This window comes from Cimex lectularius, unplaced genomic scaffold, assembly GCF_000648675.2.
Source record: "Cimex lectularius strain Harlan isolate CLEC.00 unplaced genomic scaffold, Clec_2.1 scaffold115, whole genome shotgun sequence".
Taxonomy (NCBI): domain Eukaryota; kingdom Metazoa; phylum Arthropoda; class Insecta; order Hemiptera; family Cimicidae; genus Cimex; species Cimex lectularius.
The window spans coordinates 544,991-568,244 of NW_019392707.1; the positions used below are offsets into that span (position 1 = coordinate 544,991).

General features: G+C 36.3%; 2 protein-coding genes across 3 annotated transcripts; one reads left to right on the plus strand and one right to left on the minus strand.

Moving 5' to 3' along the window:
* Positions 1 to 1,175: 1,175 nt before the first annotated feature.
* LOC106666899 (heart- and neural crest derivatives-expressed protein 2-like) lies at positions 1,176 to 22,479 on the minus strand. Of its 2 annotated transcripts, none has more exons than XM_014394429.2 (3): positions 22,380 to 22,479; positions 3,029 to 3,396; positions 1,176 to 1,580 (listed from the first exon to the last, which is right to left on the minus strand). In XM_014394429.2, the coding sequence occupies exons 1-3, from the start codon at positions 22,441 to 22,443 to the stop codon at positions 1,491 to 1,493; spliced, it is 522 nt and encodes a 173-aa protein (XP_014249915.1). In that variant the 5' UTR covers positions 22,444 to 22,479; the 3' UTR covers positions 1,176 to 1,490. The 2 variants fall into 2 exon arrangements, with proteins under 2 accessions (XP_014249915.1, XP_014249916.1); XM_014394430.2 differs by having other exon boundaries at positions 1,178 to 1,580; positions 3,041 to 3,396.
* Positions 12,085 to 13,263, plus strand: LOC106666897 (mortality factor 4-like protein 1). Its single transcript, XM_014394428.2, has one exon. The coding sequence runs from the start codon at positions 12,288 to 12,290 to the stop codon at positions 13,197 to 13,199; it is 912 nt and encodes a 303-aa protein (XP_014249914.1). The 5' UTR covers positions 12,085 to 12,287; the 3' UTR covers positions 13,200 to 13,263.
* Positions 22,480 to 23,254: the final 775 nt, after the last annotated feature.

Consider the following 23,254-nt stretch of genomic DNA (forward strand, 5'->3'; position numbering starts at 1 on the left):
ATTAGGCCAGGTGAGGCATGTCGTAAAAGTTTTACTAGATTCGGTGATGAAACAATTAGTGAGCACACTGCCCAAAAGTGGTTCAAAAAGTTTTCTTTTGGGACTGAGGGGATTGAAGATGAACCATGGATGACGTTCTGGCGTGAATGATGACAAATTGAGAAAAGCTATCGAACTTGATTCGAGTCAAACATGGAAGGAGCTTGCCAGAGGGTTCAACATAAGCGATGAAACCACTCGCTCTTGCTTACATCCACTTGGGAAGGCATGGCACTCTGAGCAAATGGGTTCTTTGCCTTTATAAAATGACCGATGATAACAAGCTTCAGCATCTAAGCCTTTCATTGCTTGCATGTATAAAGTTGAAATTTTTTTACTGGATTGTCAAAAAAAAAAAAAAAAAATCCTGTACAATAATAACATTGGCTGTCACTGAATGACCCTTTCCCATTGACGCAAGTGCCAATTGACCAACAAAAGGTGATGGCAGGCATTATGCTCTACGAACTCCTGCTACCTGTCAGACCATCATCGCAGCTACTCAAACCAACTGCAATGAGTTTTTCTTGCCCTGGCCCAGAAACAACCTGCTCTTGTAAACAAGGTGTGATCATTTTTCACCAGGACAATGTGATACTTCATACAGCCAGAACGACAAAGGAGGTGATAATGAAGCTTAGTTGGGAAGTTCTACAGCACCATCCGTACTCTCCAAATCTAGCCCCATCTGACGTTTACCTCTTCTTAACAATGGACAATACGGCACCATCAGGAGTTTGATAATTTTTGACAGCTGGAAAATGAGCTGAATATATTTTTTAAGAACCAAACTTTTATAAGGACATGATTGGGCTACCAAAGCACACTGTAATTTGTGTGTGTGTGTGTGTGTGACATTGGTTGTTTTTGTAATGAAGTCTTTAATTTGTATACATATTGAGTGATGGTGGAATGTCAAGTACTTAAACACTACTTAAAAATAATGAAGTTAAATGACCTACTAGGTGCAATTTTGCCAGGCTGGAAGACTGGACCGATAAGAAGTAAAGTGGAAATAAAACACTAGACATCTCAACAAATAATTTTTGTTTTTTACCTTTGCTTTTTTTCTCACGGTTTTAATTCTATAAATTAAACATTTTAATAAGTTTTATCACATTTTATTCCAAATATAGTTAAAAATAATGTGTTTTAGAGTATGTATATAAATGACATTAAACAATTATAAAATTATATTTAAAAAACAAGACAGATACTTTATGATAATATTGACTGCTACACATTTATGAACAGTGATATGTCGTCAAGTTTTCTATATAAAGCTACAAAAATTAATGAACACACTGACTAACTGTTTACATAACCTAAATCTCCTGTGTCGCAATTTTTAAGGCTTTTGTAAGAGAAAAAATGATTACAATTAAAATGTTAAGATAAAAATTGTATTAAAACTAAGATAATACAAAACATTTCATATAAATTTTACATATTTAAACAGATTCTTGTTTCAATTCTAGTGCCCAAACGTGTTGAGGCCATCCAGTTCTTCCTTTACTTTTCTTCATATCCTCTCTGTTTCCCTGAAAAAATTAAAAAGTAGATGTTATTTTAAAATTAAATGGATGTATATTCATTTGATCTACATCAATTTTATACAATTTACAAATATTTTATATTTTAAACAGTCATTTTGTTTTCAACACAGAATGCATTATTATATCTAAGTTCAAATATTATTTTTAAACATTGGTGCTTCACACATTCATGAAGTTTAGAAATAAACGTGAATCCGTAACAGTGGAAATTTTGTAATTGTATATTGCATGTACATACATACACACATGTACAGAGTTGAACTATCATCTCTCACAGTCCACCAACAATTTCAGCTTTTGTACTTTACAATGAATTATCAGTGGACCTCAAGAATCACCCATCCCGGGGTGTTGGCAGTCCAAGGTCAGACCTCGGTCTTGTCCGACCAGCCATTGAGGGATAAATGCAATAACAGCTATGTAGATAATTTCAGCCCCCAATGCAGTCAGTTCCTAAATTCCTTCACCCTCTCAATCACTCTTAAATACATTCTTTCTGATTTACATACCACTCACTCAGAGTGGTGGAGGGTCTACTTAATTCCTAATTGATGGTAAATGGGGTACTCAATAGTCCATCATTGGCCTTCTCACACTACATATTCACGCCAATAAATACATTCACTCTCAATACATGCTAGGGGCACAAAACTAACATTACTATATACAATAAAACAACCCTGTTCCCTCCAAATATCGGAAAAGGATAATCAGATATTTGCTGCCATGCTCAAGTACAATTCTCATATTTGATGGCTTCCTACGCACTCTCTAAATGGAGTCAAGGTATGGCACCCTACATGTATATAGGACACATCTACCTTTCCCTATATTTCAGACACATGGCTCAAAAATAAGAGTCCGTGTGTCAACCTCGCATGGCCTATTCTTAATTAGGTGAAGATGACCCTTCTTCCACAGGTCAGGTCTTCTGAGGGTCACCTATCAACAATGCTCTTGAGACGTGAAAGCTTCTCTACTGATCTGGTCCATTAACGCTACAACTTTCTTTTAATCATGTGTTTTATTGCATTTTTAGCATCTGAGGGCTGATCGCACTGGTCTGGAGGTTGAGATGTTCCAGCCTTAGCTGCCTTGCCAGACTTTTCGTTACCCTCCGGTACTATGTGTCTGGATACCCTTACAACACCCACCATTTTGCTGAGATGCTCCATCTCGTGATATCTCTCTAACAAGAGCACAAAGAGAGAAGTGCATGTTAAATCACAACCAATTCCGCCAAGTAAAAATTGCAGTGGGAGTGACATGAAATGGATTTGTGGTATTTAATGACCATTAATATATGATTATTACTGATTTCTGATGTTTTAAAGTTTAATTTCAAGTAATATTGTTTGAATTATCTTATTGCATGCACACATACAATGTATAAATTATATAATATTTAGAACATTTTTAAAAATTATTCATACAAAGAATCTAACATGGTTGTTTTTCTTTCTGAGCAATGCCAAGTCTGCTTTGAAACCATCACCGCTATCTTCATTTTCTAGCACACCCATGAGATAACTGATATATGAAATGGCCAAGCGCAATGTCTTTATTTTAGAGAGCTTTGTGTCTGCCGGTACCGCTGGTATGCAATCCCTCAAATCTGCGAATGCGTTATTGATCGATTGGGTTCTTCTCCGTTCTTTCCTATTGGCGGTGTTTCTTCTCTTGACAACCCTTACAACGGGATGCGGGTCGTCGGGATCTTCTTCATCGCAGTATGTCAGTATACTGTCATCGATATAACTGAAATTGCCATCATCCTTCCAAGAAAAATCTTCGGCTCTCCCTGCAACAAAAACATAATAGTTGAAAACATTTATTTTGGAATATTGTGTCAAGATCTTTGAGGTAGTGAATTTGAAGCTTGATCATTTCTGATAACCATAGTTAGCATATTTTTGCTGGCTTTGTCTGTCAGAAGTGTTTCATAAATTAGTTCATTGCTGATTATGTTATTTAATGTCAGCCCAGTAGTGCTAGCAAAGTAACACATAGTTTATTAAAATTATTCTGTAAGTAATGTGCATTTCCATTAGTGTTTTACTTTGATATTTTCATTTATACACAAAACTTTATTTTATTTACCTTTAAATGAAAAGCCACCCATGCATATCTAAATCTAAACCAATAAAAATAGTGTCGTCTTCTCTGATCATCCTGAATTGCCTGTTCTTGCTGATTTGGACTGACATATGCGATATTTTAAAAGATAATGGTGAGAAATTTTAATTTTAGCAATTTGAAAATGTTTGACAAATTGATAGGAGACATTATTAAATCACCCTTGTTCAGCTCAGAACAATCTCAAATATTCAAAAATCAGACCTACCTCTGTACACAAAACATATGAATATTTCTTGGCAGATTTAAAATGAAATGGGGGAACTTATTGAAACTATAAACCTAAGAAAATATTTGCTCAATGTGTAATTATAAATTGGGAGAAAATATGTTTTATTTTATAGCTGTTTGTTCATTTCATGAAAAGAATTTGATAAATGTAGTAAATAGGAATATTTCCTATATATAGGAATATTTATATTTTTTAAAATAATTTTGTTGGAGAATATTGGTACGTAGTAATGTGGCCCCCTGCCCACCATAGATGGCCCTGGGAGGATCTGACTCTAGAAGAGGGGGTCATCCTCACCCAATTAAGAATAGGCCTTGCAAGGATGACACACAGCGTTTTCTTTTGGGTTCAAGCTTATGTGTCCACTGTCCGGCATGCAAAGAAAGGTCGATGTGTCCCATATCATTGAAAGGTGCCTTTCCTTGGCTCCATGTAGAGGGTGCATAGGAATGCCACCTGATATGTGAATGCTTGAGCATGACAGCGAGTATCTGGACCCCTGTTCCAATTGTATATAGTACTGATAGTTTTGTATATGATGTGAGTTGAGAGTGAATGTATTTATTGGCATGAATGTGTAGTGTGAGAGGGACAAGATCAAGATCCGATCGGCAACTGCCATTACCAGGGTGGGTGATTCAAGTAGTATGCAGGTAATTTATTGTAAATAACAAAAGGTGGAAATGCCATTGGGCCGTGAGAAGTGATAGGCTCAAATCCGTACATACGTGTATGTACATACATGTGCAGATTTGAACTTATATAAATCAGTAAAAACATTGTTAATATTGTTTAAATAAGTCTTAAATAAGTCTCTTATCTCTCTCTCTCTCTCTCTCTCTCTCTCTCTCTCTCTCTCTCGTCCTTGTTCTTGTTTTATTAGAGCATTAATATAATAATATTATAATGGAGCATAATTAATAGAGAAAAATGAATTTGGGGTTCTTTGGGCCGAATTCTAAGGGTGAATTATACTATGCTGGGCTCTCTTTGCTTTTCAGGTTGTGATGCATGCTGCTAAGTTTGAACGGTATTCCATGGATGGAGCAGCAACGTGAGTATGAGGTGTGTACTATATGTATTCAAAAAGTGAGTGAGGCCATGTTTAACTTTCTCGCTGTATGCCCTGCATTCTCACACTTATGGCTAAATACTTTGGTAGAGATATGCTTTGCGGCGAGACGGTTGTATGCATGTCGTTGTCCCATGACTGCCTTCCTATCCTTACATTTGCTCACAGAGCCCTCATATTTAGAAGCAACCACATATTTAAATATTAATAAAAAAAAGAAAAATAAATAAATTAATTAAAAATGCAATAATAATAATCTTTCGAGTGATTTAAAGGAGTTACTGGGTCCCCAGTGTTTGTTTCGAAGAGCACTTTGCAGCTTTCCCAAATTTATTGTAATTTATAATGAGATTTAGGCCTTTTGTCAAATTGACAGACAAACGTCTGCTAATGTTTGAATGAGAGTTGTCCGTGCAAGATTTCTTTCAATTTTTTCTTTTTTGAGGCTGCCGGAGCGGAAAAATGAAATGGAAGAAAATAAATTGCGGGGTAATAAACTGCAATGCCCAAAATCGCAATTTAAATAAGAAAGATAGCTCCCCCCAAAAAAAGAAGTGTTACTGTGTTTCTGTTTCTTATCATTGTTAAGTAGCATTAGTTTATTTATCATATTTGAATGGAAGAATAAAAGGATAACGATGAGCCTATACTCAGGGCGCGCTGAGACTGTTGCTAATTTGTCTCCATTATTATTATTGGCCATACAAGCCTACGGGAAATGTTTAAATTATGGAACAAAAATTCGAAATTCTAATTAAAGAACTGGAATAAATTTTATAATTTAAAATGGGATTTTTGTATACATTTGGCCTTCCAAATTAAGAAGTTTAAAAGGATTAATTAAAGCTTTGGATGGCAATAGGATAGATTAGTTTATGAGTGAATATTTGGAGTCAAAGCTTTATAGCACTCAGAAGGGATATAGCTAACCTAAGATAAAAGTCCACTTGTTTTCATGGTCCGCTTGACCAATTAATATCTTTCAATTAATTAAGGTCTTTAGTTGAAATAAAAAAGTCAGCGTCACGAAAACTAGTGAATTTAATAAGTTAAAATGAAGTATACCATCACTAAAGCTCTCCGTGGCAATTTCATTTGTCGCCAAGAATCAAATAGATTACTCGACATTTTAAAAATGGCAAAAAAGAGGGAAAATTCAAAAGGTGGGGTCGAGATGGGAAGTTATATCTACTGCATATCTAGCCGAAGATCGTGGGTTCGAATCCCGCTCTTGACACTGACTTTTATATCTCAACTAAAAACCTTAATTAATTCTAAGATAAAAGGTTTAAGTTTTAGGGAGTGAAATGACCTTAGCCGTTAAAACGCCCTTAAAAATTAATAATAATAAAATATACCCTTTAAAACAAGTATATACAGCAATGGAATGGAAGTCGAGATTACTGATAAAATATTGAAAAAAGATAATAAAATAGCCAATAAAATATCATAATATTCCCTGTGTTTGATAACATAGAATGAAAAAGCAAAAGAAAAAACTAACCATCCCTAAATGTCATTACTATTTACTGCAAAATAATTGTCTGTATTGTCCTTTAACTTTGATAATTGTTATTATTATTAATATTTACTCTTAGTGAATATTACTCTGGTAGATAGAATTAGCCATGCCACTATACTTTATATATTATTCAGTTTGTATGTGTATATAATAGTTCAAATACAAAACTGATTTCAATTACTAATATCCTGTGTTATACTTGTCTTTTAAAAATGCACTGATGATGGGTGTAAAAACACAAAAAGTCCAAATAAATGTTTAAATAAGTAATGAATTTACTTAAAAAAACCACACATAGTAATTTTTTTAACAAAAATTAAAAAAGACAAATTAATCTTAACCATTTCCATGTTATTAAAAAACCTATCAATTACATGTATTACGTTAAGGAACATGTAGAAATAAATTCCTTGATTCCAGGGTGTGCTGGGTCGAGAAAAAAAGTGATAGGTCACTTGTATACAAATAGAGCACGGGGTTTAGGGCGTTGCCCTGGAGTACGCCACTCTCGATTTCAAACAAATCTTACTTTTTAAAATAATTTTTCTTTTATCATGTGTTAATTTAACGAAAAATAAAAGATAGTTTATCATCTAAATAAATATTTTCCCATATTCAAATTCTATTTAATGTATATTGGCATATAAATGCGTAAAGATGAAACACAAAAGATGGCGAAATGAACGCGTGTCTGAGCCGGCGAAGATAGGCGAACCAGCAGGGCTTCTGGTATATCCATCGCAGACGCAAAACACAACAATAAACCGATTGAATAAAACAAGAATTTGTGTTTTTGTGGTGTAGAAAAGGTTATCTTCACACCGAACATTCAAATTCCACGGAAATGATTAATTCTGTCTACCGTGTCGACGCCAATTTCCTAAACAAAAGGACCGAGGAGTGATTACTCACAAGTACAGTTGTATCAAAATGATCTGTCCAAGTATAACATTTCTTTTATGTCTGATTCAAAACAATCTGAATAGAAGGAAAAAGGGTAAAAAAATCGCCAAATATAGTTAGATTTTAACATTTCTGTCTGATCAACATTATTTTTATTAATAGTCTGTATGTAGCTTGATCGTCTATCGTCCAGGTCTGCCTATTCGGGTTGGTTTTGCCTCTGATACTATGAATCCGAATAAAAAAGCTTTTATAATTTCTTTATATTTATTCAGTGGAAAGAGCCATTGTGCTACTGCGTGTGGCAGTGGCATGAACAATCGGGCTTAACGGGGTTTGAAGTCGGTTATTCCTCTTTAAGTCCCTCTAAGAGGTGAAATCGATTACCGACTACTTGAAGCACTTGAAGCCACATGTGATTGAGACCGGTCTGAGCCCTTAGAGAAATATTTTGTTTCTATACACGGAAAGGTTGACACGCTGTGCTTAGTATGTTACGAACATCGGTGTGAAACGGTCTAGCGAGTGGTAGAGAAGCCTACCAAAGTTCAAAAAGTTTAAATTTTGCCTGAGAAAGCTTGCTGACAATTCAAAAATAATCGATATTCAAAAAACACAATCGTATTATTACAAAAAAACATTAATGACTTGATAAATAAACTATGTATCTACCAAAATAATCCATAACGAATCAAAATCATATTTTTAATTTTTTTCTTTAATTAAACATATAAAGGTATTCAATAAGTTGGGCCGTTTTCTGCCTTGATTTTAGGAGAGGTCGAGTAAAGTCAGCCAATCTTTTTTTTTTTTTTTAATGTACTTACTACTCATCCACTATCTCTCACTCGCTCACTCACTCTCGCTCTTTAACTTTTCTTTTTCTCTTTCACACTTTCATCCACCCACTACCTCTCACTCGCTCAATCACTCTCGCTCTCTATCTTTTCTTTTTCTCTTTCACACTTTCACTCATCCACTACCTCTCACTCGCTCACTCATTCTTTTTCTTCTCACAGACTCAGACACTGTTTCTCTCTCTTTCTTCTTTTTCTCCTCACTCGCTCTTGCTCCTTCTCCTTTCTTTTTCTCTTTACTCACTCACCCTCTCCCCCCCGAAATATTTCATTTGTTTCCTTTAAATTGAATTTTTTTCCAGTTCGGAATACTGGAATGTACGTTGTATCGAATTTCGGATTAGGGAGAGAGCATTGTATTAGTGGCATTGTAATATATTATTCAAATGAATGATTTATATGCAGTTTAGTCGTGTGTCCTCTCGGACAAAGCCCTCAAAAGCGGGGAATCAGTGAGCCTAGGTGATCGTTAACACATAAAATAGCAGGGCGCTATATTAATTTTATGTTTATTATAGACTTCACGAAACGAACAATACTATCATTTTAGTGACGCCCGCTTTTATTTTTTCCCCATTTTTCAAAGACTCGGGCGCCAAGTCACACATTTTTTAAATGTCAACCCCAAAGTTGTATACGTGTTTAGTCTGGGCTGGACGGTTTGTCAGACAAATTTCTTCGACCTATTTGGTACCGTGTCAGGTTGTTTGGTCTCGATGTCGGATTTACTGTAATTACACTTGGCTCCGCTCTAGGAAAAAATATGTCTTCTTCCAAGGGGCTCCCTTCAAAAGGGTGGGATTCTGGGCGAGGTCGAGGAAAAAACTATTGGCCACTTGACCTATTATAAGGAAGGGTCTAGGATGACAGATCCTAGACTCAATATCCAACATTAAAATTGGTTTAACTATTCAATTCCGTTCCATGTCGGCCAACAGTTTTGCATCTTCCACGTCCGCCGCAACATTCGCCGTTAATCATCAAATTCAATCCCTTGTTGATTTTCAATATTCATTTTCTTTTTAATTTATTGAATATTACAACTATCCACATGATGTGGGTAACAAACAACAGAGATTAACAAAACAATAAGGAATAAAAGATCGGAGAAGCTGCACCCATGTTCTTTTAATGTTAGTTTTGAGGAAATCAATAACTTATTTAAATTGAAAATTATTAAAACAAACTTTAAAAAATACAAATTTAAAATGTTATAACTTTTAAAAAATGAAGGTTGTAAACTTATGACAATCAGCACATGGCCGTCGAATAGATAAGGGATTATCTCAAGTCTGCTTTTTTACTTTTGGTGATCGGGATATTCTAATAGGACTCAGACGGTAATAAAGCCAATATTCAGGCTGAATTTCTCATTTTGAATTTCGTTCGGGATTTCAGTGTGTTGTAAGCGGACCGTGAATAAATTATCTACGTGAGGGCTGTACTTCATCCACAAGTACTTATTATCATCAGAGTGGTTGAAATTTTACAAGTTGGGCAAATTGAAGGACAAGAGCGTTGTTCCAAGTTCAAAACTAGCGATCTTCTCCCAATTAAAAATAAATAAGTTAATAAAAAATAAATAAAAATAAAATAGACCGACAGGCAAAAAATTCCACCTAATTGATTTTTTTTCATTTTCTCGATAAAAGAAAATTCTGCCCTTTATTTATCTCATTGTTTTTATCAGTAAATATTTGTTTATGCTATGTTTTAAATTGGGAATATCAATTAGAGGTAAACACACTTAATCCTTAATCCAAAATAAGGATAAAGGATTTTTCAATGGTTACTTTTTATGTAATTTAAAATGTTTGTTCACTCTCATTTGAATTCTGAAGCAATAATCTGTTTAGTTTCATCTTTGTTTTCTTAATTTCAATTTTTAAACTTAAAAATGTCATTTAGTGCTGGGGATGTTGCACATAGTGTGGCGCTTATTGATGATGGACGTTCCATCAGGTATACGGCTACTGCCATCGGAGTGCCTTACGAACTCTGCGAGAAGCTGTAATACGTTTTCGAGAAACTGGGTCCTACCATAGAAGGCCCGGTTCTGGACGACCTAGGGTTACATAACCACAGGATGACCGTTTTTGAATTTGCGAAACCGGCACCTTACTGTTGTTCAAGCGATTCATCAGCTCCAGGTGTCCATTCATCAAGTTTGAGGTGTCCAAATTTCTAGACGCACTGCTCGTAGAAGATTAAATCGCTATGGACTGATGGCTTTTCGCCCCGTAAGAAGACCATTATTGACCATAACACACAGAGTTACACGGCTCCCATTTGCTCGAGAATACAGCCATTGGTCTTTGGACGATTTGTTTGCTGTACATTTTACAGATGAGTGTACATTTGCTCTACGATCTCCAGATGGGCGTGAAATATTGTAGAGAAGGTGAATTAAATGGTACGAAGCTTGTAATTTTTCCCAGAGCCAACCTTTTCAACGTAGCTCAGTGATGATGTGGGTGGAAATTTTAATGGAGAGTAGCACAGAGTTGGTTCGTGGAGGGTCTTTGACGGCCAGTCGATATGTGCATGAAATTTTGGAACATTATGCGACAATCCTATTCTAACGGACGATAATGCCCGTCCACATGTCACCTTCAACAGCATAGCATCAGGGTCTTAGCCTGGCCAGCCCGTTCTCCAGACTCGAACCCGAACATCGAACATTTATGGGATAACTTTAATAGACGAATAAGAGCACGTCCATCACTTCCTGATACAAGCTACGATCTTGAAAGGACTCTTCGTGAAGAATGGGCTAACCTCCAGCAAAGGGACATTTCCAAGCACATGTTAATTATAATCATACATCATAACACAGCAAATGTTAATTAAAATTCTAAAACAAGATTAAAACAAATTGTACCGTCCCTCTTTTTGTTTCATTTTTTTCCTTAGCAATTTACACATTTTTTTAAAACGTTTTTTAGACAAAGACTCAAATATTAAATGTTAAAAAACGTGAATCTTTGATTAATGTATAAAAATATATAAAAATCAAGTTATATTACAAGTGGGTAGAATTTTGTGCCTGTGCATGTATATATATATATGGCCCGAAAAACAGCTGAGGTCATCTTGGTCTTTAAAGTGAAGCCATTTGAGCTCTCGATCTGGTAACTGACTCTCTACATTTATTTATATACTACGTCAGTATCCTATGGCTAGCATTTATAATGCTCGTTTGGACCTCAGGTTGTCAACAACAGAATAGAAATAGAACATACGGTATATATTTATATACATCACCTCCCTATACAAACATAGGGAAGTCTTGTCACATTCGCTCCCCCAGTATACTCGATATTCCTAAGGGCGGAGTTAAACAGCCCCAAAAATAAATAAATCAGAGATGCTGTTTTCTTCATTTATTATATGTAAAGAAATTTATTCTTGAAAAAAATCAGTATTTGGCTAAGAACAAGACTTTAAAAAATGCAATTGTCGAAACAGCAGTGAAACAAATCGTATCAACTGAAACATTTTGTTTATGCTTTCTTGAAAACTAAAATAATAGTATGTCTATAATTTTACACAATTTACAAAAACTACGACTTAAGCATTAAGAGGTTTATCATAAAAGAATCATTGCTGACCTACTCGAAATGCTTATTAATAATTCATTTTGTTATATACTGAGTTCTTCTAAAGTCCTAGATTATAGGTTTCATAATCTTAGAAGAAATGGGGGATTTTTAATATAAAATTTTCACAGGGGTTTTCTCAATTTTGAAAAATGAAAGTTGAGATATCTACAGTTAAAATCACGTTTTTGTTTCTGTTTTTGAGCAACCGGGCATTTTATTACTCAGGGGTGGGTATTCGTTTTGGCCGGTAGAGAGCAATTCAGCAACTTTGAAATTTCGAATCCGCCATTTTGACAACGACGAGTCAAATTTTAGTTCGTTTACACGTGCGTCGTGCGATATCCGCTGTAAAGATTATCTGAAAAACAATGTCTTCTCAGGAGGTCCACACTGTCGAAAACGATCTGCTACCCAGATTCGGAGTTGGCGATAAACTACTCTGCTATCGCGGACCGTGTCTTTTTGAAGCGAAATGCAAAAAGGTTAGATTCAGCGACGACCAGAACACTTACATGTATTTCGTACACTACTGTGGCTGGAATAGACATTGGGACGAGTGGCTGCCGGAAAACAAGATAGTGCAACATAACGAGTTCAATCTTCGCTTGCAGAAGGAGCTGGAGATTGAACACAAGGATACGGGGTTCACTCAAGTCAGGAGGTCGACTCGGACCGAGAATTGGAGAAAAAATGAGCTCGGAGAGGGTACGAGCGGCACGTCTGCAAGAACGAGCAAAAGCTCCGAAGGAGAAAAAACGCAAAAAAATAGCACCGCGGAACCTGGGGAACAGATTTTCAACTTGCCCATTGGTGAAGTCCTCGCCGACCACATTGCAGAAGATTGGGTTAAAATAAATATGGCCAAGAAACTCGTGAAGCTTCCGGCTGAGGTGACCGTAGACAAGATTATCGAATCGTACGTCGCAGAACGCGCCAAGACCCATCAGCGCTTCGACGTGGAGATTTTCCAGGAAACGGCCGAAGGTGTCAAGCGATACTTTAACGTGATGCTCGAAACCCAGATCCTCTACGAATCGGAGTTTCGCCAGTGTGAAAAATTGTTCTCCGACCGCAAGGAAGTTGAGGTAAGCGGCATTTACGGCGGCATACACTTGGTCAGGATGCTTACACGTCTCGGATGGGCGATGAGCTACTTCCCGTGGGGCAGTTCCAGCGTGAAAGTACTCGAAGGATACATAAACGACTTCATACAATACATCTCCTCCGAGGCAGCAAACATATTCCATCCTGACAACTATATTGATGGACCAGAAGAATAATTTTTTTTAAAACCATTTTCATTTTGAAATGAATAAGTATTATTATGTTTTGAATTTTAATAAGATAACATAACATAATTATTAATATGTTTATCATTTTTTTCTCTTAAATTTACTTGCATATTGTAATTATTATTGCGTCACCTTTCTTAATAAATAAATTTGCAATACAAATTTTATCTTTATTAAACAACCTTCATCTTTGTTAAAATACTTTGTTTTTAAATCGTTAGGGGTGGAAAAGTGGTGCTTTTCAATATTGGATCATCTGTTTTGTTGATTTAAGGTCGGACCAATGTCTAAGTATGTATGTTTCTGATTCTTTTTATATTTCATAATAATTGTTTAATGGAACCACTTTCATAATGACAATTTGAGTATCTATATTTTATTTTAACTCTTTTTGAATGAAAATGAAAATTTAGGGCAGATAAAATCAACGTCAGTTTCACAATAACAATTTACATTAAATTTCGTTAATGGTGACACTGGTACTCACTTAACTCAATGTTCAAACCATATTTAGAGGAAAAATGAAATTTTTTTGAGATACTAAAGGGATGATGATAATGATGGAGGCTAGGAGGGGTTTTGCAAGCACTGCAGACTACTGGCTCATTGGACTTTTCTAGTACCCGATAATGGGGTATACCTAGGATTATTATTGAAAGTGCCCATTTTATGTAGATGTTTTCTCAGATGGCAGTGACCAGTACTGCTGTAACTTATCTGAGTTTAGCCCTCTCTAAATGTAGCAGTGAGGGTTGGTTCTAAAGGTAAGTTTTTCCGTAAATAAGTAATTGACTAGTTTTTCAATTAATTTTTGCACTACCGGCGTTTTATCTTGAACGAAAACATCAACAGGCCCTCAGCCGGAAAACAAAAAAAAACAATCAAGGCTTCTCGAGCGTCAACGGGCGTGTTGATTGTAAAGCGAGTTGTCGGCCGTTTGCAGGTCTTTGATCGTCCGCAGTCGTCAGGCGTTAGTGCGGAAACGACAATATCGGTAAGTGTTGTAAGTGTACGGTGTGTATCTGTGTGTTGATCAATATCTGTAAGTTGACAGACGATTGCGGTACTTTGTTGGGGCTATTTTCCGTTTGTCCCGGTCGGTTCGGTTTCTTTTGATGTTTTTCAAAAGATCGTTTGTCGTTATTTCTGTATATTTGTTTTCCTTGTATCTATTTCCTTTTTTGTCCTATCGGTCTTACATTGAATTTAAAGTGGTTATCCTCGGGTTGGGCTTTTGTAGAACGTAGCCATTGTTTATCGTTAAAAAAAAACAGGAACTTCAATTTATGATACAAGTTCCTTTTTTTACTGCAAGATTGGATTATGACTGCCCCCCCCCGTATATTATTATACTATGCGAACATTCAATGATCCTTCAAGTTTTCCACCGGAAAGTTAAAATGAAAATAAGTCTCGTCTCTAAGTTCCTAGAGTTGACTTTTCCAAAGCACAGTCAATTTATGAATCGATATGCACAGGCTAGACCTGGATCGATATTGTAATCAATTCTCTGTTGCTTTTAATAAAGTGTGTGTACGTTTTATGCTTATGTTAACTTCTTGTTTTACGTTAATTAAATAACGTAAATAAACACACATTTGTTGTGAAATGGCGCCTGGGTCATCTCAGATTGAAAACCTAATTTTCTTCGCTATTGCAATGCTATTTCAAAAAGGCTTCAATAATGAAGTTAAATTTTTTTTGTTAATAATTTTTAAAATTAACTTTAAGTTTTGAACGTTTTAAAATCGGCCGCTAAAATCATTAGATATGAATATTATAAAAAATCCATTATAATTATTGGTCTATTGGCCAAATTTCTTCTTTCAATTAATTAATCTTTTCATTTCAACCAAAACCTTACATAAAATATTAATTAATTATCAAAAATGTTTAAGAAAACCTTTCTAAAGTGCTTTTCAAGTTTTAATCAGCTGACAAACCGCTATCTTTGCATAAATCACATGTTGGTTCAAAAGTAATTCATAAATTGTATAAAACCCTTCTGTGAGTGACCATCCGAAGAAATACGGTATGGTGAACAAGATTCAGGAATGAATTATTTTAAAACACCTTTTTTTTCTTTTTTTTCGTCCCTTATTCGGGTCATCATCTGAGTCTGGGTGAATTAAAAAACATACGTTGATTGAAAAAATACAACAGATGTAAACAGTATATAAATTTTGAACCAAGTATTTCATGCTCACATAAATTGTGGTGCTATTCTTGTGGTGTCATCTTTGTTTCGTGTGAAATTTTTGTGAAACGTGAATTTGTATTCTGTTGTTTTTATGTGATTGTAACAGGGTGGGGAAGGCGGTAAATCTTGGAATTTTGTTTTTGATCTCAAAGGAAGTCGAAAAAGGGGATTTGTGATTCGGGGTTTATTCAATGGGAAAAGCTACTAATATTAGAAAGGAAGTTAATTTTTATGGACGACTACGAAGCAAACGGAAATATAATAATAAAATGTAATACTTTATTATGATGTTGGTGTGGCTTCGCCTGAGTTGGCTCCAACGAATGGAGCAACTTTGGAGGATAAAAATCAATGAAAACAAATGCACCCATGTTACATTTACCCTCAGAAGCAAAAACCCCTCAAACAATATTCCTTTCCCCAAAACCAATTGTGTACGCTACCTTGGGTTATCTTCTTGACACAAGCGACGGAAATCTAACATGTCGACTAAAAACAAACTGAAACTCTACAAAACACTACTAAAACCGATTTGGACATATGAACTAGAACTGCTAACCCTACCAGTATCCAACGATATCCTGGAATTAAATACTCAGAACCCATGGGAAAATACACCAGTATCTTCCAAGCTGAGGTCCACGTAATCGAGATTTTTTTTCCCCTACAGACATTCAGTCAATGTCAATAGTGCAATAGAGATGTATTCAATTCAACTTGACTAAAGGGTACAAAAACAAGAACAATTCAGATAGCCAAGCAGCCATCAAAGCGCTAAGCTCAAATATCGTTAGTTCAAAGATTGTTTTGAACTGCAAAACCAAATTAAACATATTAGGTACGCAGAACAAAGTCAGCCTCTGCTGGGTACCAGGACATATGGGAGTAGAAGGCAACGAGAAAGTGGACACCCTTGCAAGAAAATGGGCTGATATACCGCTGACAGGACCAGGACCATTCTGTGGCATAGGAATCCACACTATCCATAAGTACCTCAGACAGAAGGATAAAAAGAAAATGAGGAAACGTCACTCATTGGACACAAACAATCCAAGAACCTCTAACAAATTTCGGAAGGAAAGAAATGATAGAATGTTTTAAAGGAAGCAGGAAAAAAATTTGAAATTCTTAACAGGACACTTCAAACTAAAGATTCTACAGTGAGGCAGAGGAGACACCTACATACCTACTAACAAACTGTGGTGCCACACTTGCCCGCAGGAGGAAGTCTTTTGGGACGTACAATGTGACTGTAGAATAACTTAAAAGAAGAAATTCAACCACTGAAATCGGGCTTACTAATCAAGTTCCTCGATGAAATAGAATTCACCGGTGTGTTATAGGCACAGAATGGGGCTCCTAAAGGGTCCAGTATATTACACCACGACCAATATATCTACATCTACATCTAAAATCCTACCAATATCCAACGAATTCAGTCCTTCCAATCCGAAGTCCTTAGAATCATAGCCAACGCTCCCTTTTGTCTCCAATACCACTCTCCACAACGACCTCAAAATACCCATTGTAAATAAATTAATCCCCACCAAATTTTCCACATTTCATGAAAAACTACCTTCACATCCTAACACATTAGCTCGATCCGTGTCCAACATTACTCATCCCTACAAGGCGATTGAAGCGGAGTTGACCCCGGGACCTCCTTATGAATAGTTCATAAATAACTATTCAAAAAACTCGGAGAGAAACAATGGATCTCCCCTGAGGATATATGCAAATGACAAATATTATGTCACATTACATAATGTATATATTTCTATACGCTGTAATAAAAAAAGTGTTTGTATTTTGTTGAAATCAAAGTGGTGTTGTTTTTCAAAATGGTGTGCGCCCAATGCTGTGCAATTAGTTTTTTGATGTTTTTCAGTCATAGATGTGTTGTTTTTTCCGTTTTTCAAGATATTGCGGTGTAATTCCAATGTATGTAGCTGGATAGTTCATTCAATTAATTTTATAAATTACATCGGATTTGTAGACTGTTTGTGCTGAGTTTTTGACCTTGGAAAAAAGTGTGTGTGTTCTGTTTTGTCGTTTTTGAAGGCTATTTTAATGTGATCTGAGGGGAGATATTTTCTTAATTCGTGTAACAATGTGTGGACGAACGCAATAGACATGTATGTAGGTTTGTCTTTCCGTAATTGGATTGATGATGTGTTCTGTACTCTAGAGAATGTTGTTTTGTGTAGTGTTGGATTGTAATTGTTTATAATTCTGTTAATTATGTTTTTAGGCTAGTTGTTGTTATGTAAGATGTATTTTGGTGAAAGGATTCACGACTTAGGGATATGATTCTGTGAAATAATCCATTAGCCGTGTTTATTATTGTGTGGAGGGGATGGTGTGATGTATAATTCAGGTAGCGACCTGTATTCATTGGTTTTTGGTATCAATCTGTAGTTAGTGTGCTATCTGTTTGTCTTATTACAAGTGTGTCTAGGACCGGTATTTTATTTTCTGTCTCGACTTCATGTGTGAATTGTAAACGACCGCTCTTCATTACTTCAACAAATAATTGAACATCGTCGCTAAAAACACAAATTACATAGAATTAAAAAGCCCATCATGTGTGTAAAATGATGTTTAATAAATAAAATGAACGGGTGGAATTTTAGTTTTAACTGGTGTGTTTTATGTATTCGCTCTTCGGGAGGCTGCTATTACCCAGGAACCGACTAGGTCCGATTTTTAATGCACTACTTCGCAAAAAATTAACTCAGCCTAGGGAATGTAATCAGCCCTTTCACCGACTTAACCGGGGAACACTGACCCGATGCAACGCTATGCGACGCTGCCCGATGCTACTGGAAGCAAATCCAAAGTCCATTTTTCCATAAGGTTGTATTACACCCGCGCACATCAGCCCGATGCCACGCAACGCTACCCTACTCCTCGCTCTGCGATCCCCACTGTCCAAATTTTCGTCGGGTAGCATCGAGTACAGTCGAAGACAAAAGAACCGGACACTCATATTTTTATTCAAACTACATGTATTATTGTCGTTATATTAATTACAACATACTTATTTTAATATAAACCAAATTAACTGTGATTAAAAATTAATTAGTTTTTATTTAAAAAATTAATTTTAATGGTTTGGTAGAAAATTAATCAAAACACCGGAATACGATTTTTTGATATAATGAATTTAACTAACAATTTATTGTACTCGCTTCGGCGGTACATATACTAAAATTGGAACAATTTATTACACGGTTTTGCTCATAAAATTTAATTAACAATTTATTTCATAGTTTTGCTCGTAAAATTACACCATTTTGTAATGTCGGGTAGCATCAGAACAGGACACTCATATTTTTTGTAGTTTATTTCAAACTAAGTACATGTAATTTTGTCGTTATATTAATTACAACATTCCTATTTTAATATAAACCAAATTAAACGAGATCAAAAATTCATGAGTTTTTATAAAAATTATTTAATTATGATGGTTAGGAAGAAAATTGATCAAAACAACGGACTAACTTCATTTAAAACAATTAAGTTTAACAAACAATTTATTACATAGTTGTGCTCATAAAATTTAACTAACAATTTATTTCATGGTTTTGCTCCAAATAATGCATTAAGAACAAAAGAGGCGTTGCGATTGCGATACTGATTTGTGATACACGCTGTGATACTGCTCTTGACGTCGCATAGATGTGCACACCCTACCAAAACGTGACAAGGCGTCGGGTATCGTCGCATAGCGTTGCATCGGGTAAGTGTGTTCCCGGCTTTAATCGTGCTTACACGTCCGTTATGCTTTGACCTGCGACTCAATCCCATCAATCTGAGTTTTTTCGTTTGGCGGATGGCCTAAATAGAGATCTCGCGAGCTGATCAAAAGAGTTAACTCACGGCACTGAGCGAGCGATGAACCGGTCTGACAAAAAAACATCTTTAGCTCTCATATCTCCACCACTCCGATACCGATATTTAGCGATTTCCACTCAATTTTGAATTTTATTTTTACCACCACTCTGTAACTTGGCACGATAAAGAAAATGTTTTTCTAAAACGTACGTCACACCAGACCGCATCTCACGATCTCCAAATAATCATATTTTATAAATATTAATTTTGGCTCTAGAAATTGATAGGAGAGGAATCAGGGTAACAATAGCATAGATGAAAGGACATACGGGTTTCAGACACAATGAAGTAGTGGATCAACTGGCAAAAAGCGCCACAACTGGCACCCTTCTTGTTACACCTATACCAATATCTCATATGCGTCCAATCCTTAAAATACAATGAATTAGCAGCGCGAATACCTCAAGAATGGTAAAAGTTTAAAATACAAAACCATGTTTCCACTTATAGGCCTCGCACCTTGGCTCCAGGGAGAAAACATTCCGAAATGCTTGTAGACAACAATGACTCGGTGCGACGTCTGCGGGAAGACACGAGGACTTAAACCACATTTTGATGGAACGACGAAGTAAGTGAAGGTGGAAAGAGGAAACTGACTTAAGGCCTGGTAAAAGCCGCGTCCGACTTACAGGGATCTGATGACAGCTGAAATAAGAACGTTGTTATACATCATGAGATTTACGTGTTCTTAAGGACAATACGAATGAAAGTATAGTGAGGCAAAAAAAAAAAACCCTGCGGAAACTTAAAGACTTAGGATATGAACCCTTACCGCGCCCTCCACATTCACCCGACCTTTCGCTAGGCATTTTGATCACTTCTTGAAAATTTTTAGAGAACGCGGCAAAGCCGAAAACGCCTTTCAAAACTTCATTGTGAGTTGAAATAAAGATTTTTATATCAGCGGAATAAAAGCTCTTATTAGTAGAGATTGTGATGAAAAATATTTCGGTTAGATTTTCTTTATTTTATAAAAATCAAAAATAGTTTTGACTGCGTTTTGACACATAACATGTGTACTCTCAATGATGACCCCGGTTATGCAATAAGGAGGAAGAAATAACCAACCATATCATATTCGAATGCGAAGCAACCGGGTAAAAAAATAACAAAAAAAACACAATTCTCAAATCGGGTGGCATTCCTGCCGCTCTTTGGCTGGAACCAAGGAATTGCACCCTTCAATTAGGTGGGACACATCGAGAAACCTTTCTCTCCAGGCCAGATACATTCTAGTATACTGTTCCCGAAAGTAAATGTCCCGGTATGGCAAGGAACTCCGCCGCATAGCTGAGGGTGAGCTGCTCCCTCCGAAATTCGGGCGGCAGCACTCCCAGCTCGCAGCACAGGCTGGCTAAAGTGCTTGTTCTGAACACGCCAGAGACCGCTCGGAGAACTTGATAGTAGAGCCTATCGAGCCTCTGCAGGCGCGATTTTCGAGCCTGAAGAATAGGCCATGCAACCATAAAACAGGGTGGAGCTCAGCAGCGAGTCAAATATTTTCAGGAGGGTCTCCCTGTCCGCTCTTCATCTGAAGTGACTGATGAACTTTAATAATGTTTTTACTTTCCTTCCCATCACCTCGACGGCGTCAATGTGTGGCTGCCATCTAAACTTTTGAACAAATGAGGCCGAGGAACCTCATTGACTCTTCGTACCTTATCGCAGCGCCCTTCAGACAGGGCTGCAGAAGGATGGGCCCTCCTCAGCTTGCAAAAGTGGACGCATACGGTTTTCGACGCAGAGAAGGCGAATCAGGTTTCCTCGGCCATTCCAGCCACAACGTTTATGCTGTCCGACCTCCGCTTGGTCTTTCTCTGAAAAGAAAAAGCAGAGGTCATCGACGTACAGTGATTGGTCGGGAACACCGTCAGCGACACCGTTCACTGCGATCGAGAAAAGAGTAACGCTTATCACTGAACCTGAGGGACTCCATTCTCAAAGCACTGACCCCCAACTGACACGGAATCTTCGGTTCCTCAAGAAAGCCTGAAGGAATTTGCCTCCAAATAGCCCATCTCCGAAGTATTGCACATCTCCACGTCGTATCATACGCCTTGTTGAGGTCAAATAACACAGCAGAGCGTGCTCTCTATTCAGAAACGCATTCTAAATATCACTCTCTAAAAAGCAAGCATGATCAAGTGCGGAACGATGTCTACGTAATTCCGCCCGATACTGGCTGTGAAACCCTTTTGTCTCAAGACACCAGTTTTATACCTAGTTATTATGGAAAATAAACAAATAAGTGTTCGGCTTTTTTGTCTTTGGGTGTACTAAGCATAGACAACAGAAACAGTTTGTGTTTATTTCTTTATACGTGCATCCGGTGCTGTTGTTTTTGTGTTATTTGAATTGACAAATGATTATCCATATGATAAGTTTATGAAAGTTAACAGCGATGGCGTACGGCGCCATGGGAGCAACTCCCCCTTTTTAGCTACTATTTCACATCCAATAAGTGTATAAATAGATTTCCATCCTCAGGCTATTTTTCAACCACTCGAATTTATTTCCCCAGGTAAAAAGTAGCCTTTTTAGACTTTTCCGACACAATTTACTTACGCTTTATATAGGTTTTTGTTGTACATTTCCAAAAAAGTAAGTACAAAACGTAAGATTGCAGGGAAACGTTTGAAAATTTAAAATTTGAAAAAAGATAAACCAGGATCTTTTTTCATTTAGTGGGCCGATTTTTATAATACTTTCCACCAAATAATTGCATAATTTACGTTAATTTGTATTACTTTACTTATTTACCAAAATATCAATAAGGGTTCTAATTTCTTGAATCAATACAAACTTTTTAACCTTTTTTTTTTTTTAGAGAGAGAGAGAGAGAGAGAGTGTGTGTGTAATTTCAGAAATAAATAGCTCTATTCCAAAATAAAAAATAAATTGTAAACAAATATTTACTTTATTGTATTGAACTAATTTATTAATAATTAAACCTTGTCGTCGTATTATTGACTAAACCCAAATTTTCAACATTTTTATCGTTTGCATTCTACAAAGGTGTTGCCAGAGTTGTTTCGATATTTTGTTTTTCTTAAAAAAAATTAATTTGTTACCTTGAGGTGTGACGGTTTCTTGGTACTGTACAGTCGAGTAGTAGTTGACGCTGGAAATGTTCATTTTAGACTAGAGCCGGGATGAATGTGCGCCGAGGATCTTTCTTCCCCCACAATGTCTCCTTTTCCTCCTACCCCAAGTTTTCCACTCAATTCTGCCATTGATATTTACTATTGCAACTAGGATTAAATGAATCATAAGAAAAAAACATGTTTTTCTTTAAAGATCTACCTAATCTGTGCCCTTGATCAGGAAGAATCCAAAGGAATCGAGAATAGAAAAAAGGACTAAGTTATCCTTCTTTATGGTGTCAAATGTTGGACATTCTCATTAAAATCTATTTGATAAAGACATATTTTATGGTACTGATTACATGCAAAAGTGATTGGATGTTATAAATCAAATTGGATACTTAAGTTCTTTCTTATAAGACTACGTATAAATGACTTGCAATCGGATATCCGCCACCCCTGTTCAGCATAATGCTAATTCAAAGGTAAAATATTAATTAATATAGTTTTAATATTGAGAAATAGTGCGTTCAGATCTGAGAAATGGTGAACGATTACTTGATTGTACTGGTCCGCCCATCCTCGCTGTTTTATCTGTTAGGAGGGTTTCGTTTGCTGTACAGGTTTTTCTTCTCTTTAGGTACTTTATGTTGGTTGTTAATATGGCTGAATACGACAATATTTAATTCTGCTATTTAACATATTGAAAATTTTTTGGATTAATCTGACAGGACAAGAATTTTATAGTTTCCCTCGAAATCTGCTGTTGGATCAGTCTTGAATCACTCAGATCATTCTTTTGCCGGTTTTCAAACGGTCTGTGCGTTTTCTTGACCGTCCGTCCTCTTTGTTCGTTCTTAATA